Source organism: Coffea arabica, chromosome 4c, assembly GCF_036785885.1.
Source record: "Coffea arabica cultivar ET-39 chromosome 4c, Coffea Arabica ET-39 HiFi, whole genome shotgun sequence".
Classification (NCBI taxonomy): Eukaryota; Viridiplantae; Streptophyta; class Magnoliopsida; order Gentianales; family Rubiaceae; genus Coffea; species Coffea arabica.
In genome coordinates, this window is record NC_092316.1 from 40,022,597 (window position 1) to 40,039,833 (window position 17,237).

General features: G+C 40.9%; 2 protein-coding genes across 2 annotated transcripts; both read left to right on the plus strand.

Moving 5' to 3' along the window:
* The first annotated feature begins 6,370 nt into the window (after positions 1–6,370).
* LOC113693523 (uncharacterized) lies at positions 6,371–14,506 on the plus strand. The gene is made up of 5 exons (XM_027212052.2): positions 6,371–7,300; positions 7,382–9,283; positions 9,545–10,486; positions 12,652–12,904; positions 14,016–14,506. Exons 1-5 carry the CDS (start codon positions 6,371–6,373, stop codon positions 14,504–14,506), a joined length of 4,518 nt encoding a protein of 1,505 aa, XP_027067853.2.
* A 534-nt stretch (positions 14,507–15,040) lies between these two features.
* On the plus strand, positions 15,041–16,200 carry LOC140004797 (uncharacterized). Its single transcript, XM_072044943.1, has 2 exons — positions 15,041–15,175; positions 15,565–16,200. The coding sequence occupies exons 1-2, from the start codon at positions 15,041–15,043 to the stop codon at positions 16,198–16,200; spliced, it is 771 nt and encodes a 256-aa protein (XP_071901044.1).
* The last annotated feature ends 1,037 nt before the right edge of the window (positions 16,201–17,237 follow it).

Here is a 17,237-nt window from a genome sequence, read left to right on the forward strand (position 1 = left end):
ATTCTAGTTATTAAGGTCATTTGCTTGATTAGGTTAGGGAGTCACCCTTCTGGTAAGGGAAACAGACGAGTTTGGCTACACATAGCCTTAGCACGCTTGTTTTCTTTCTAACCAAAAGACAAATCAAAAGTCACGATTTAGGGTCTCCCCGTACCCATCTTGCTCGCATTCCTCTAGGGTTCATACATTTCTAAGGCACATTACCATTTGCACTCTCACTTACACACTATCATTTTTTCACCCACTATCACTTCACACACTCTCTCACCATCTTACCACTTTGCACACTATCACTTTATCCACTTCATCATTTTGCACACTGTCACTTCACTTTACATTCTCTCACATTTGCACACGTGCACTTTTATATACTCATTTGCACCGTTGCACTTTACACACCTATTTTCACATTTGCACTTTGCACATTTGCACTTGACGTTCGTTTTTACACTTAAAGACATTTTCGCACACACTCATTTTTCCTCATTATTACTCGATCATTCATTTGCATTTATTCGTGACCTCTTTGAGGGTTCACCATTGGCTATCACAATTCATGTGATTAGGACCAATCAAGCCTCTAAAGAGACATTTTATCGCTTTCAAACCACTCATTAGATTTAGGTTTGCATTCATGATATATGCATCCAAAATACAATACATCTTTTGGGTAGAAATAGAAAAATTATCACTAAATCACGCAACTAGCTTAGGCTAGGGTAAAAGGGTGCCTTAGACTTTGTCTTTGCCTTCCCTTTTATCAACCGTGACCTCCGAACTCATCTCTTTGATTTTCATAGACTAGGAGTCATCTAAAAAGGTTTTTGCTTCATTTTTTTCAAAAACTACTTTTTGGGTGATTTGGTACACCCGAACTCAATACCAAGTGGCGACTCCTATTTTTATGTTTAAAAACCTTTTTAGATTATCATTTTGACCAAACTGTCACATTTAAAAAGTCCAATGGCCTTTCCCTTTATTTCCCACATTCACGCACTTCACACATTTCATGCACACTACGCATTATGACTTCAAACAACTTTACTTTTTCCATTTTTCTCAAAAAATGGGGTGCAACATACGGAACTCAACTTATACTTTTTCAAAGAATGTCACCAAAGTTGGGAATTTTGTCAAATGAATTGAGTGGGACTTGAAAAACTTTGAAAAACTTTTCTAGGTCTTAAACCTTAATTTTGTGTGATTTTGGATACTTAAATTGCTCTCCTCACTTTTAGTATATTTGTATTGGATTTTGTCTTAAAGTCTTGAACTCAAAGTTCGAAGCATATGGAATACTTTGGAATACTAGATGTGTATGTTTTAGCTAGTTGAATCTACTAAGTTTAAATCTATTGTGATTGTGAATCTTTCCTCAGGGTGTGGTAGCGATCAAGGTTATCATCCAAAGAGTTGACGTTTAATCTACTGATATTGGTGAGTGTTCCTTGCATGTTGTGCTTCCAATGATTATGTGAAATGTTATGAATGTTTGCTTAAATGTTAAATGCCTTTCAATGATTATTAAATGAATTTTTAATGGGCGAGTGTATACTTAATCGCATTCAATCTAAGTGAATGTGAATTTTCAATAATTAAATGATTGAATATTACTTGTGCATGAATGTAAGCCTTTGGCTGAATTTGGCCCTTGCCCTTCGTTGCCAGTCAACTCGAGTCAGAAACGGAGTCGGTCGGGTGGCTGGTGACCCTGGAACAGTGTTTGGTATACTCAAATATGACCACAAAATCGGGTGGAGTACTGGCCAATGAATGCAATGCAATGATTGAAATGAATGACTGAATGAATGAATGAAATGAACACTGAAAGAGTTCTTAATTTTAAATGCTTTCAAATGTCGGAGGTATAAGGAAAATGGTCGACGACTGAATGACTGAATAAATGGCTCCTACTAAGCACTATCCTTCCAATGATTGAATGTTTGTTTCTTGAATGACTGTTTATTATTGTGTAAAGTGTGCAAATTGTTAAATGTATTACTTCCATGTTTTATTTACCTGATTGCTTGTTTGGGAACCTCACTGGATTTTTTAACTCATTCCCTTAGTTTTATTTTCCTTACAAGAGTGGAGGCCGGATCAAGTAAGCATGAACTAGTGTGTATAATCTTCATGTACTTACTTTTATAGATGAAATATATTTGGGATCTTTGTTAATGAAATCCTATGTTTCACTTTTGGATTGTAAATTAAGTTGGAATTCTTGGATGAATGGAACTTTTATGTTAATCTAGAGGCATGAAAGACTATTTCAAGAATGTCAGTGAGTGAGTTCTAGTGAGAGTTGAGTAGACGGTCTGCCAAACTTTTGGGTTTGCCCTAGGGAGAGGTGAGATCATCACAATGCACGCTCAATAATATTTCAATGTTGCAAATTCCGCATATTGAAGAAGTTTTTTTCAAGAGAGCCATGGCTCACATTCATATAAGAGGGTATGAACTCGGAAACGTTCTTGTACACTGCAGATAGTATTTGCCTAATTCATAAATAACTTTTTGCAATTAAATTATTAGACCAATTATACAGAGCTTGACAAGTACCATAAATATAGTTGAAGAATTAAACTGCCAATTTATTACCCTGAGATGGCATTAAAAATCAAATGAATTGGATAACACGAATTTTAAGATGTGAGCATCATGCGCTTTACCTTCCCAACCAACATATACATAAATAAAATGCATGCCACGGCCATACACTGACAATACATTTTTGTGATTGAAATCCATGACGGTTGGAGTACACCACCTCCTCTCTAAATGAGGGACAAGTTGGGATGTATGTGCCATCGATTACACCTATGGCATCCTGATAATGATATAGTAGATTCAATACATATGATTTGTTAGTTGGTAGTAACTATATAAATTAGTTGATTGCATATGTGAATATAAGTAGCAGTAGCATATCTACAAAAGTTAACCCGCATGCTATGCGGTAAGAAGCAGTTCCGACGAAATTACTTTGAACCATAGATAAAAATTTCTGAAGTAAGCTATTCAGGGATAAACTTCCATTTGGTCACCTGGGCATATTACATCAGATGTGAATCGACATAGGCCCTGCAGCACTTTATGATCATTTTGATTAATTGTCTAGGTGGATTAGTTGAAACGTTTCCCTAGTACTCACTATGTATACTTATAGCTAACCATCACCAGTGTCATAGTCAAAGCCTCCTCTATTGCCATACGCTGTCAGTAGTTTTGTTGGATGTACCCATTAGTCATGAGTACATTGCACATGTGTAGAAATTTGTCGACTATAAGCTGCATATTCTCTATTAGCTATTTGTAATGTCCATTAATCAATTGTTCAACCCATTCTTGGCCACTTAACAACCCATATAGTGTGAAATTTTATCATCGTCTTGATTTTGTACAACAGTCGAATGCATCATCAATAAGGCAGTGCCCATAGCTAGAATGGCCTCAACTTTCTCATCCTTAATCTTGCAATTGGAGTTACTTTTACTTGCACCATGATAGTTGTTCCAAGCCATATAGTGCAATAGTAACTTTGTAAATTTTGAATATTAGGATGTTCAGGATAACAGATTTAATAATGTAGAACTTAATACAGTTCGTAAATGTTTGTTCATATAATAATCGGAGTTACAAGTGCCTCTGAGTATGCTATCCTAAGACGTCACGACATTCTATTATTTCTACCTACATTGTTTTTATTTGAATTAAACATTTGTATATGGAAAATTTTGAAGATACTTTGCTTTACACTTTGTATTAAGACATTTAATTCTTTTGATCATGTTTTTTGTCCGATAAAAAAATATAACCAGCTATAATTGAAGATATCAAGCACATGAATAATTGAGGAACCGGGTGTCGTACCAGCAATTAACAAACTAAAAGAATCTTATCAACATGGTGTGAAAATTTTCTATGAATTATGAATAGAAAGCACAAGATATACAAGAAAAATTATGGATTTTTCAGTGCCTAGGTGACATTATCGCAAAACAATTGGTTATAGGTGGTGGGGATAAACCTCTTCGTAGTATGCCCTTCAACTGGCCCCTTATGCTGCGGGAGATATGCATAAGGCATGTATATATAGGGTCTTAATTGTTAACCTACAAGTATTTGACAAGACAACAGTTTCATTGCAACAATCCACTTTGTACAAGCAGCACATGACTTTCTAAAACAAAAGACATATACCCTGAAACATATTAATAGTTTTGCCCAACATCCTGTATGGCACTTTGTTATCCATTTGAATGTTTAAGAGTAGATGTTGGTTACTTCCTCTAACATTTAAGGAAAATGACAATAATAAAGGAAAAGGACACCGTTAAAAAAGTGATAATATTTTCACATTATTAGTTCATGTAATCTGAGAGTATGAGTTGAAATCTTGGAAAATTTGTCAGCCCTTAAAACTTCATATGGATATCATGAAACAAAAAAAATTCCTTGTTTTCAACTATTTAAGCTAGCACCACAAACAAGTGGTTATGTTTGCACAAGAGTTCAGATTGGCTCCTTTATTCTTCAGGAAAGGAAAATCATACCTTATCTAGTTCTAAGTATCACAAAATGGAGCAATTCCCTAGACCAAGAAGGAAAAATGGAAAGCTTTTATCATAAAATATATTATGGGAGTGGAAAAAAAATGATTATGCCCAATAGTATGGGTAAGAAAAAAGACAATAACGGTTCAAATTTGCTTTAATAGTTAAACATGTTACACCACACCATAGTTGAGAATTTAAAATACTAATAATTAAACACTTGCTACTAACTCCAATAGCACAAGAAAAGCAAACCCAACTTAACTTATAAGAGATTATAGAGTTAACAAAAGATTCAATAGGTGAAGCCCTAAATTCTCTAGAGAATATCCTCTAGGGAAGCCCTAAATTCTCTCTAGGCCGCTTCCCTCCTTGTCTGATTATCAGCCATGGCTGCCCTTCATCCCATGGGTGAAGGGCACCCCCCACACCCACGCCTTCGAAGCGCTCCTTTGCTGATATACTCTCTTCCTCTGCTGCTGTTGATCCAATTTCCTGCCTCAAGCCCGGCGAAAACTACCGTGGTGAACCAGCTGTTTCCTTCTCTGCGGAGGACGTTCGCCTTTTATCATCTCCTCTAAAATTTGCTTTGATTGGGAAATTCTCCCGTGGCAGGCCGTCAATGGAGGGTCTACAGAAAGACTTCATGTCCGTTGGCTTTAAAGGTTCTTTCTCGTTAGGACTGCTTGACCCCAGGCATGTCCTAATCAGATTCGACCTCGAAGACGATTTTCATAGATGTTGGCTGCGCGGTTTCTGGACGTTCCAAGGCTTTGCAATGCATGTGTTCAGTGGTCTCCCACATTCTCTGCAAATATCGAATCCTCTATAGTACCGGTCTGGATCCGACTCCCGTTTCTCCCTGTCCACCTCTTTGGAAAAGAGCCTTTGTTCTCCATTGCTCGATTGGTTGGCGAACCCCTGCGCCTAGACGCATCCACAGCGACATTGTCGCGGCGTAGTGTGGCTCGCATCTGCGTTGAAGTTGATCTGTTACAGTCCCTCCCCTAACGGGTGTGGATTTGGAATGGGTCGACTGGTTTCTGGCAAAAGGTAGAATATGAAAGCCTACCAGATTATTGCGAAAGTTGCAGGAAACTTGGCCACTCCGCCAGTTCCTGTTGATCGCAAGATCATGTTGTTAATCACCGGGATATCCTGGCTACGCAACAACGAGTCTGGCCTGCAAAGGATTCAATCCCGCTGTAGGCGACAGATCAACCTAAAGAACCAGAGCTGACTGTGGCTAGGGTTTCAGCCGAAGTAGTACATCCTGACACTGGGGATCAGGGATCTGCCCAACAACACGTCTCTAATGTGGATACCTAGGGACGACACAACTTAGCTGCCCAACCGCAGCGCTCTACAGATGCAATCGCAGAAGCAGCGGCTGCCTGCTCTGCCCATTTGGTTTCGGCAACGGTAGTGAGTAATCCCAAGGGGACCCAGGTTCTGCCCTGTCCGGTCCCCTCAAAGTCTCCAAAGCCTTCGGCCTTTCCGCCGGTACTGAACAAGCCTCTTCCTTGCGACATAAGGGATGATCAATGCCTTTGGCGACGCAGACGGGAAACCCTTGACTCACTTTCGGATGCTGAAGGACAACAAAGGCCTGCTCGTCCACGTGCAGTTTTGACAGAGGACTTGGCAGTCTTCAAAAAGAGGATCGACCACCTCTTTCCTGTTACTCACAAAGAGACACAATTAGCCAAAAGGGGTCGGCGCAGACGATTCTGGAACTTGCCCAAAACAATTGTCACCCGGAAGTTTTCGAAGGTAGGCACTGATTTCCCCTCATCCTTTACTTAATGATTAACATGCTAGTATGGAATATTCGGGGAATTGCTGGCCGTGCCTCAATTCGCCGTTTGAAGAAGCTGTTACGTTTACATTCAGTAACTTTTCTAGTCATCATCGAGCCGATGGTTGATGCTGGTCTGCTAGATGATTTTACGTCCCGTTTTGGCTTTCACCTTAGGGTATGTAACTCCTCCAATAAAATATGGGTAATGTGGCGGTCCGGTTTTGCTGTAAATGTTTTAGTAAACAATGACCAACTTATTCACATGCAAGTTTCCCATGATTCTTGGAACTTTGTTGCTCACAGGTCCTTTGTTTATGGCAAATGCTCACGAGTTGAACGTCGTGCCTTATGGTCAGCCCTGGGATTAATATCGGAGGAAATGGAGACTAAGTCGTGGCTTGTAGGAGGCGATTTCAATGTTGTAGCTGCTGCTGATGAATATGCCGGACAGGCTACACAAGACTTGACCGCAATGGCTGAGTTTGCCGAATGTATATCTGCTTGTGATCTCAAAGAGATTCCCTTCTCGGGCAGTCGTTACACTTGGACTGGTATCCGCCAAGGCAGGAGAATCTGGAAGCGTTTAGATAGACTCCTGATGAATCTGGAATGGCAACGTCGTTTCTATGGCAGCGTAGTGAAACATCTTAATCGCGCTACCTCAGACCATAGCCCACAGTTATTGCAACTCTCCCCAGGGCTCCCCACTGGGCCGAAGTCGTTTCGCTTCCAAGACATGTGGCTAAATCACCACGGTTTCCTCATGGTGGTTCGCCAGTGCTGGGATCAACCGACTGATGGATATGGAATGTTTCGTTTTTTCCTCAAATTGAAACGTTTAAAGCAAGCCTTGCGTACTTGGAACCAAGATGTATTTGGTAATATTTTCGAGAAAGTCTCCAAAGCTGAGGAGGAAGTAAGGCTAAAGGAGTTGCAACTTGAGGTGACAGATTCGGATGAGGCTCGAGTGCAATGGAGTCAAGCCCAGGCTGCACTAACTGATGAGGAAACTTTCTAGAAACAGAAAGCCAGAGTGAAGTGGCTGAGAGAGGGCGACGCAAATACTCGGTATTTTCACTCCCACCTGTTGGATAAGCGGGCACGGCTCTCGATCACTAGGATCTGCAATTTAGAGGGTGAGGTTGTTGAAAGTGCAGATGACATTGGGACAGCGGCAGTGGCTTTCTTTCAATCGCTGTTAGCGGAGGTTCTACCAATAAACAACATTGCTATTTGCAGGCTGCTAGAGGCCATCCCACCTCTTGTTACCCCAGATCAGAATGCGCAACTCTTCCAGGAAATTACGCTAGAGGAAGTGTGGCAAGCCGTCTTTGAACTCGATGGCCAAAGTGCAGCGGGTTGTGATGGATTTTCGGGTAATTTTTACAAGCGCTGCTGGGATATAATTGCACAGGATGTCCTCCAAACTGCTCTGGAGTTCATGTGTGATGTCCCAATCCCGAAGGGAATAGTGAGCACTCTGATCCTCCTATTGCCTAAAAAGGAGGCTCCGCATTCTTTTGCGAACTTCCGGCCCATAAGCCTGTGCAACTTTATCAACAAGGTATTCACCAAAATCCTGAGCAACTGTTTAAAAGTTGTTCTCCCAACGATTATCTCTCTTGAGCAATCGGGCTTCGTCAGTGGCAGGGATATCGCTGATAATATCTTGCTTGCCCAGGAGCTGGTGAATTCCATAGACAAGAAGGCCTGGGTTCACAACGTCATTTTCAAGTTAGACATGATGAAAGCTTTTGATCGAGTTTCGCAGGATTTCCCCTCCCAATTATTGCTTCAATTTGGCTTTCACTCCCACTTTGTCTCTTTAATTATGAACAACCTCACATCTGCATGGTTTTCAATATTGGTCAACGGTCGACCTCATGGTTTCTTTCAAGCTAAGCAGGGATTGAAGCAAGGCGACCCGTTATCCCCCTTCCTCTTCATCTTGGTGTCTGAAGCTTTAAGCCGAGGGGTTAATAACTTGGCTCTGCAACGGAAGTTACAGCCTTTTGCTTTGGGCAGCCACTGCCCGACGGTATCGTATCTGGCTTTTGCAGACGATATAGTCATTTTTACTCGGGGGGACAATCGCTCGGTGCAGTCTCTCATGGGCTTCTTGGAGTTGTATCAACACGGCTCCGGTCAGCGAGTGAACAAGGATAAAAGTTTCTACATTGTCTCTCCGAAGTGTCCTCTAGCGGCTAAAAGGCTTCTATCTCGGAGAACCGGCTTTCAATATAAGGGACTTCCTTTTGTCTACTTGGGATGCAAGCTTGTGAAAGGAAAAATGAGGATGGAGCATTTTCAGCCTTTGATTGATAGGATACAGGCTAAGTTGGTTGGATGGAAAAACCGGCTCCTGTCGCCAGGGGGACGGTTAATTCTCATTAAGCATGTGCTATCTTCTATACCCATCTACACTCTGGCCGTCTCGGAGCTCCCGCGAGGTGTGATTAAGAGGATTGAAAAACTAATGTCCACTTTCCTTTGGGGAGAGGTTGAGGGACGTGACAAGCGTCATTGGAGGAAATGGCAAGCATTGTGTAAGCCTACCCAAGAAAATGGCCTAGGCCTCCGTCGTTTACAGGATGTCCAGGATGCTTTTGGGTGCAAGCTATGGTGGAAAATGCGCACTTCAGATACCTTGTGGACCAGATTTATGCGTGCGAAACATGTCGCAGTCACGGAGCATCTAACCACTACTCCTGCCAGCCAGACAAGCTCAGCTGTTTGGAAGAGAATGTTGCGAGTTAGGGACTTCGTTGAGGAACATTCGCAAACCTTGATTAAGAATGGGAGTGCTTCCTTCTGGTATGACAACTGGATCGGCTCCGGTCCGTTGGGCAAGCATCGCTTGCACGTCCCCTCCCCGAACCTCTACCTTCGGGATGTATTGCACGATAACATTTGGCACTTGGACCAGGTGAGCCTTTCCAGCGAGGAGATGTCGCGTATTCACCATTCACAGGTGCGGCTCAGTCCGGGAGCTGCTCCTGAATGCCTAATCTAGTGTCCTACTTCGCATTGGGGCTTCCAAATATCTTCTGCGTTGGAGAGCCTTCGTGATCACTCTCTCCCAATGCCTTCCCGCGTGTTGCTTTGGAATAAACGCATACCGCTGAAAGTTTCGGTATTCATGTGGAGACTGCTTAATTGCATTCTGCCTTTCCCCGACATTTTGTAGCGGTTGGGCTTTAATTTACCCTCCAAGTGCCCTTATTGCGAAAGTACTGACACACTAGCCCATTGGTTTGTGAAATGTTCTTTGGCAACCCAAGTGTGGGGAAAGCTGGAACAATTGCTAGACATCCGGGCACCTTCTCATCATGATATCATACTGAAACTTCAAGGCTGGTGGAGCAACATTTCAGGTAAATCTGCCATGGCAAAGCTGTCACACATTGTCCCCTTATTTGTCTGCTGGGAACTTTGGAAGGCACGTAGTTGGGCCATTTTCGATGCTACTACGCCGTCGGCAACTCATGTTGTGCGCCAGATCCTGCGTTTGATACATTTGATGGCCCTTGCTCACCCTCTCTCCTTGGCATGCATGAACGATGACCGGCTTCTGAAACGGGGAGTTGTTCCTTTTCTTAAAAAGGCAAAATCTACGCAAGTCCTATCTCTTGCATGGGCTCCGCCTCCTGCATCTTACGTCAAGCTCAATATTGATGGCTCTTCAAGCGGTAATCCTGGAAACTCTGGCGGGGGCATTATACGCGATCAGCATGGCCACGTCCTTAGTGCTTTCTCCTCCTTTTACGGGTTTCGGACGAATATGCAAGCAAAGGCCATGGCTGTTCTTGAGGGTTTACATTTATGTATCTCCTTTGGTATGCAGTACATAAAGGTGGAACTGGATTCTCTTGTTCTACTAAATGTCATTAATGGGGAACACAGGTGCCCCTGGCGCATTGATGAGGTGATAGCTAGGGCTCGAGTAGCCCTTCGTCAAGCTTCCTTTGAATTAACACATTGCTACAGAGAAACCAATGCTGCAGCTGATAGCCTTGCAAAACGGGTGGTTTCATCTGGCGACTCGAAGGTTTTTGATGCCCTCTCTCTTCCTACACTCACGACAGGCCTCTGTAAGCTAGACTCTAGGCAGTACCCCTACATTCGCTATGTAAGAGTGTGATCGCTCCAAACTTGTAAGGGTTTATTTCTAATAAAGCTTTGAGGGGTGGCGTCCCTCCCCCAGTTTGGGGTTTTGCCCAAAAAAAAAAAGAAAAAACAAACCCAACAAATAAATATCTCAGTTCCAAAATAGTTTCAAGTTTAGCATACAATTAAATATTTGCTCTAATACACTTCATCATTCAGAAGTTGATCATAAACCCTTTCCATTCATTAGATTTAGAATGTATACATACAGTTCTATTGCAGAACTATAGATGAAGACCATTCATTGACCCTCGTTATCCATATGAGCATAATACATGTTAGTTACCAGCTTCCAAGACTTCGACATATCCATTTCCTTTATTATATCCTAACAAACACGTAAGTTATACAGAGAATCCGTCTCTATACTCACGAACTTGTCATGTAGACATACTTCCGATAAATGTCCAATTTTGCTAATAGCATCATCAATGGTAGATCCAGACAACCTTGTGGATTTCATCTCTCTTGTCCCCTTCGTTTACCACTCATCCCATGGTTCATTGCCAGCCTTTTACCACGCACCGCCTTAGGGACTAGAGGGACATGGTAAACATTCTCAACATCCTCATCCGTTTCCCCGTCCCTGAACCTGGGAGTAGTTGCACTGGAGCTTGATGCATCGGCCTTTCCTTTTCGACTCTTTGCAATGGTAGACTTTGGATGACATGGCCGTTATTGGGGAATAGCCTAGCCGCTAGATTGGGCCCAACTCCCTGTGGCACTTTTTTTTCAAGTAATATGGGCATGAGACACTTGTGATTGATTGCCATAAGTATTTATGTACACAGCTAACAAACTATTATTTAATTCGCATGACATAACAACTGTATAATTCAATTCACACAACTGACATACTAATTTATTTGGATAAGAATCCACAAATGTACTTGACATAAATATTTATATACATACAACTACTTCACTATTATAAAGCCATGGGTTGATATAGGGAATTCAATTCGCATAATAACTAATCGACCTATATAATTACTGTCACTAGAAGTAAATAACTGAAGTAACTAAAGAAGTATGTAGTAACTGATTGAAGTATATATTGAAGCCTAACATGATGAAGTCATTAGAAGTAAGTGATTGAACTACACAATTATTGTCACTGCTAAACTATTAATTGTGTGCTTGATTTTCTCATTGAGTGCTTCTTGAAAGAATAATGATTGGTTTAAGAAGTAATTTGGCAAATGCCAAGGTTATACTGCAATGAAAAATTCTAAATGAGAATTAAGTGCAATCTGTCCTCTGTCCTCAAAAAATTCAAAACGAGAAGCAAATAATTAATCAAGTAATCGACAGTGCTATAGCAATTTTTATTAGTCCCATTCTATTAGTTAATTTCAAATCACATATCACATCCAATGACTTCCAATAGTCCTTAGTCACATTGAAATAGTAGCTGTCCACTTCTCAGCCAATCCCAATCTCAATTTTCCTTGACAACCCACCAAGTTCAAAGAACAGGTTACATTTTTTCTTGATCTACTAGAACCTTGGTTAACAGTGACCATCATGATGCCATTCTTGACCAAGTATCTACCAAATTGCCATAATTCCACTCTAGGGACTCAGTGTTGTCCCATTCTATATTTTCCCTGAAGGAAATATAAGTGTCGATGAAATTTTTATTCATAGTGTTAGTCCAAGTCATTCTTGCTGCCATTTGCTTGAAATTATGAAAAATAGCGATAAATGTTATTATCACCATCATAGCTAAGCCAAATTGAGGTTACAAATTGCAAACCAAATTATAGGAAAACATGACTATAGCCTAAAGCAAAGTGACTTAGTCTAGGTAGTATGCAAGGCACTAGTTGTAGTTGTTGGAGGAGCTTGACAAACGAGAGGTGTAGTCAAAAGTGCAGCTAGTAAGGAAAGCTACAAATAGAGGAAATGGCTACTAAAAAATAGATATGCATAAAATTACTCAAATATCGAATTAAAGAGAAGATGGTCATATACTCATACTCAGTCTTTTGCTTTTTGTTAGGGGTCATCATGATAGTGAGATAATTGTGCATTTTATTCGTTGATATTTGGTCTTGATTTTGGCCACTTATTGTCCAAGAGTAATGGATTTCTACTCATAATTGGTATATGCGTTTGTTGCAGGCGATTGGTGTCAAAAGTTACAAAAAGAGCCAAAATTTCAAAAGATTAGTTATTCCAAAACGTGCTCAGGCCAGAGACCGCAGAACTGCATTAAAAAGCCGGATCGCGGGCCCTATCCCTGGAGCTACCATTATTCTTGGGAGACATATTTTGAACCTACGTGTGATTAGGAACCTTTTCAAAGGAGATCTTTGGCAACAACTAAAAGAGGAACATAGGGAAGCAATCCTTTTTGGAAACAAACTGGGAATTGGTAAATAGGAGGCGGCGCAAACACTATAAAAGATGACAGCAATAGACTAGGAGTTTGATCTTTTATCTCAGTCCCTTTTTATCTTTGTTCTTTTCGTTCTCAACGTGAGTTCTAGACTAGCGGTTGTGTCGTTCTTTACCTCTTTTCAGTCGACTAAACTCCGTGAAAACTTTGAATTGCATCAACGGCATGAGATCAGGCTAAGTTCTTTTATCTAGTTGAGGAATGATCAAGGCCAGGTGCACGGAAAACTGTGAGATCGTTTTAATCGTTTTGCTCTATTTTAAATTCCCCGTTCGTGGTTATTTAATTATTCTTTGTTTTAACAGCCTATTATTGTTTGGATTTATTGGATCAATATGGTCAGTTGTTCAATTGTCTGAATAGTATACCACCAATTAGGACAAGGGTGCTTATCATTTGATTGTCTTAAATTAGTGGCAAACGGCACAATTTCATTGCCTCGCAAGCAGTCTAATCTAGGTCGTGGGAATAGTTAATCTAGTTTAAATGAACCCACATGTGTGTTTGTTAACTAGAATTGGATCTCTCTAATTCTTAAAGTTGTGAATAGATTAAATCTTTCAAACGTCTTTAGGGTTATCTATTTTACAAGGAGGTAGTTTAAGTGTGTCTCTGGACTACCATATAATTAAGGAGAGATTGGTGGTTTGGTGGTTGTTGAATTGCTTTAACCAATTTATTTGTGAAAGTGTGAATTAATTCAGGTATCTATGATCAATTGCATGAGCCGATGCCGAGATTATCTCCTTGACTAGGTTGTATCAATCAACTGTTTACTACATTCTTTAGTTATTGCACTTCTAGCAATTGTTTATTTAGTAACCTTACATCTTTAATTTGTTTCTTTTATCTCCCTTCCAAAAATCCCTTAATTATCTGTGTGTGATAAGTCTAACAGTTCCCTGAGGAGATGACCATACTCACCACTATTTTCATTTAGTTTTGGTAGTAGGTCTAATATAAATTTTATTTTTGGTAGTTTGACAAGCACCAAATTTTGGCGCCATTGCCAAGGAACTGGTGCTTGAAGTGATTTATCGCACAGGCTTGTTTAGCCTTTGTTTTATGCCTCGATCTTCTCACACAGGAAGACTCGAATTTGATCCCGAGATCGAGAAAATCGTAAGGACGTTGATGAAAGAGACGAAGTTGCAAAAGCAACAAGTTTCAACGGCACAACCATCTGGACTTGAGCAAAATCCTGATTTAAGTGATTCATCAGTTGACCTGGAAGCAAACTTGCTTGCACCCAACAAGACAATGGTAGCCCAAAGGACCTTGAGGAAGTTTGCAACCTCGAATGTTAACCAACAGCCTCTGTGCATTACGTATATTGACACTGAGGAGGATTTTGAACTAAAATCTGGTTTAATTCACTTATTACCTACTTTTCGTCGTGTTGCAGGTGAGGATCCATACAAGCACTTCAAAGAATTCCATGTAGTGTGTTCAACCATGAGACTTCAGGGAGTGACGGAGGAACAAATCAAGTTGCATGTGTTTCCATTTTCCTTAGCAGACAAGGCCAAGGACTGGTTGGTCTACTTGCCATCGGGGTCCATCACTACATGGGAATGATTAAAATGGCAATTCCTTGAGAAATTCTTCCCCGTTTCTAGGGCCGCCAACATTAGGAAGGAAATATGTTCAGGCAAATAGAGAAACTCTATACGAATACTAGTAACGGTTCAAACAACTGTGCGCCAGTTGCCTGCACCATCAAATACCAGACCAACTGTTGATCCAGCATTTTTACGAGAGACTCCTACCCATAGATAGGAGCAGCTAGTAGAGGAGCTTTAGTTAATAAGACAACATATGAAGCCAAACTGCTGATCTCGAACATGGCTAAGAATTCTCAACAATTTGGAGTCAGATCTGAGGGCATGACTAGGAGAGTCAATGAGGTGAATCATTCTGACTTGGCAAATAAATTAACTGAACTAACGACTCTGATTCGTCAGATGGCAGTAGGGCAAGTACAGGCAGCTAAAGCATGTGGGATATGTGCTGCCCCCAAACATGCGACCGACATGTGTCCGACCCTTCAAGAAGACCCTTACGAGCAAGCCAGCACCATGGGAGGTCTGCCTGGACCACCACAAAGGTGAAATGACCCATATGCGCCCATATACGATCCAGGGTGGTGGAACCACTCCAACTTCAGCTATGCTCAGAAACCTTCGGGATTCCAACAACCATTCTAGCAAAGACAACCAGTACAGCAACCATCCATATCTGATTCAGGTATGTCCCTGGAAGACAGGATTAAATCACTAGTTGACAGCACTTGTCAAATGTGCTAGAACCAACAGAGATTTCAACAAGACTCACAGAGATTTCACAAGAGACTCGCGCAAGCATTAGGACTTTGGATGCGCAAATGTCACAACTGGCGCCTTCAATGAGTAACTTTGAGAATGGTAAAGGGAAGCTACCATCTCAGATAATCCCCAATTCAAAAGAGAATGCAAGTGCAATGCTTTTACGAAGTGGAAAGGAGGTGCAATCCTCAAAATAAGAGGCAACAGGAGTAGAAGATGAACGAGAGTGAGAGGAGCTTGAAAAGGAAAAGGTAAGCACCTCGCCAATTATTCCTAAGTCCTTTGACATTAACCCCCCCTTTTCCTAACAAGTTGGCTAAAGCCAAGAAAGAGGAGTCAGAGAAGGATATTTTAGACACATTTCGGAAAGTGGAAATCAACATCCCATTACTTGAGGCGATTAGGCAGTTGCCAAAATATGCAAAGTTGTTGAAGGGGTTGTGCACTAACCGGAACAAGTTGAATCTCCAAGACAAAGTAAGGGTAGGTGAGAATGTGTCAACAGTCCTTCAAAGGAAGTTGCCACAAAAATGCAAAGATCCAGGTATGTTCACTATACCCTGCACCATAGGCCAGAAAAGGATAGAAAGAGGTATGCTTGATCTAGGAATATCTATTAACATTATGCTTCTATCAATATTTAAGGCCTTGAACTTAGAACCTCTAAAAGAGATAAGAGTGGTAATTCAACTAGCCGATAGATCCAATGTTTACCCTGGGGGTGTGGTTGAAGACGTCCTAGTGAAAGTTAATGAGTTTTTCTTTCCTGCGAATTTCCATATTGTTGACATGAATGATGATAACTCCGCTAATTCAACTGTACTTCTTCTGGATAGACCGTTCATGAGTATGGCCAGGACAAATATAGATGTGCATGAAGGGACCTTTTCTGTAGAATTTGACGGGGAGACAATCACTTTTAACATTTTTGATGTAATGAAATTGTAGACACCAAAATTTTAGTGTAATTTCATTTACTATTTATTTAGTTTTTATTTTTCGTGTTACGTTTATTCACTTTTTAGTTTTTAGTTTTTTTAGCTTTTTATTTTATTATTTTTAAGTTTTAGCATAGAATTTCTCGAAAAAAAAAAGATAAAAGAAAAAAGGAAAAGAAAAGGAAAATCATCAATCCAAAATTTGTTGTTAGGCATTTTATTTTTGATCTTTTATTCCGAGTTTTCTTCTTATTATCTGTTTTTATTTAAAATATTATTTTTGCATTATTATTGTTTAAAAAAAATTTTACATGCAAGCTGCAGAAACGCAGCTTGCAAGGACAGTCGCACATGCCCATCGGAGGGCTCTAAGATGCCCAGTAAAACCTCCACTCTCATCCTCACCTTTCAGGTGAGGGTTTGAGAGCAGGTTTCTGGTATAAATAGAACAAGAAACGCAGCTTTGAGGGGGGATTGGAACGGCTAAAAAAAATCTGAAGGGGAGTAGCCGAGGGAGAAGAGATAGGTGACGTTTGAAGAGATAATGGGGCATCTAGGTTTGGAAGGTAGAAAGAAATCAGAGAGAGGCTATTGACGGCGTGGATAGCTAGAGAGAAAAGAGCCGAGAGTGAGAGAGAGCACTGAGTGAAGAAAAATCTGGAACAAAAAAGGGAGCATTGGGGGTTTGCCGAGAAGAAGGTTGGAGAAAGGAAAAACAAGAAGGTTTTCGGACAGATTGAGCAAGGGCAGAAACAAAAGAGAAAAACCAAGGGCAGAGTCTGGAAATCTGGGGGGCAAGAAACCAGAAGAAAGCTTCGGGGAAGTAGGAGAAAAGGGAGAGATATCGTGAAGAGAGTAAGAAACAAGGGAGTTGGGCAAGGCTGAGAGTGGAAAGGAACGAGCTTTGAACGGGAAAAATCCAGAAACCAGGGGAAGCAAGGCAAAACGAGACAGCAAGGAGAAAGAAAGAGAGATCTGGTGCTGTTTCCTCAAGGAACGAAGAAGGTACTAGGACTGTTGACCCTCACAAGAAGCTGTTATCATCTC

Coding starts and splice junctions, on each gene's coding strand:
- LOC113693523 (XM_027212052.2), top strand. CDS start 6,371: ATGCTAGTATGGAATATTCGGGGAATTGCTGGCCGTGCCTCAATTCGC. Junction 9,284..9,544: donor ACATTTGGCACTTGGACCAG/GTGAGCCTTTCC, acceptor GACATTTTGTAG/CGGTTGGGCTTTAATTTACC. Junction 12,905..14,015: donor TGGAAACAAACTGGGAATTG/GTAAATAGGAGG, acceptor CTTCTCACACAG/GAAGACTCGAATTTGATCCC.
- LOC140004797 (XM_072044943.1), top strand. CDS start 15,041: ATGACCCATATGCGCCCATATACGATCCAGGGTGGTGGAACCACTCCA. Junction 15,176..15,564: donor ACCATCCATATCTGATTCAG/GTATGTCCCTGG, acceptor TTTCCTAACAAG/TTGGCTAAAGCCAAGAAAGA.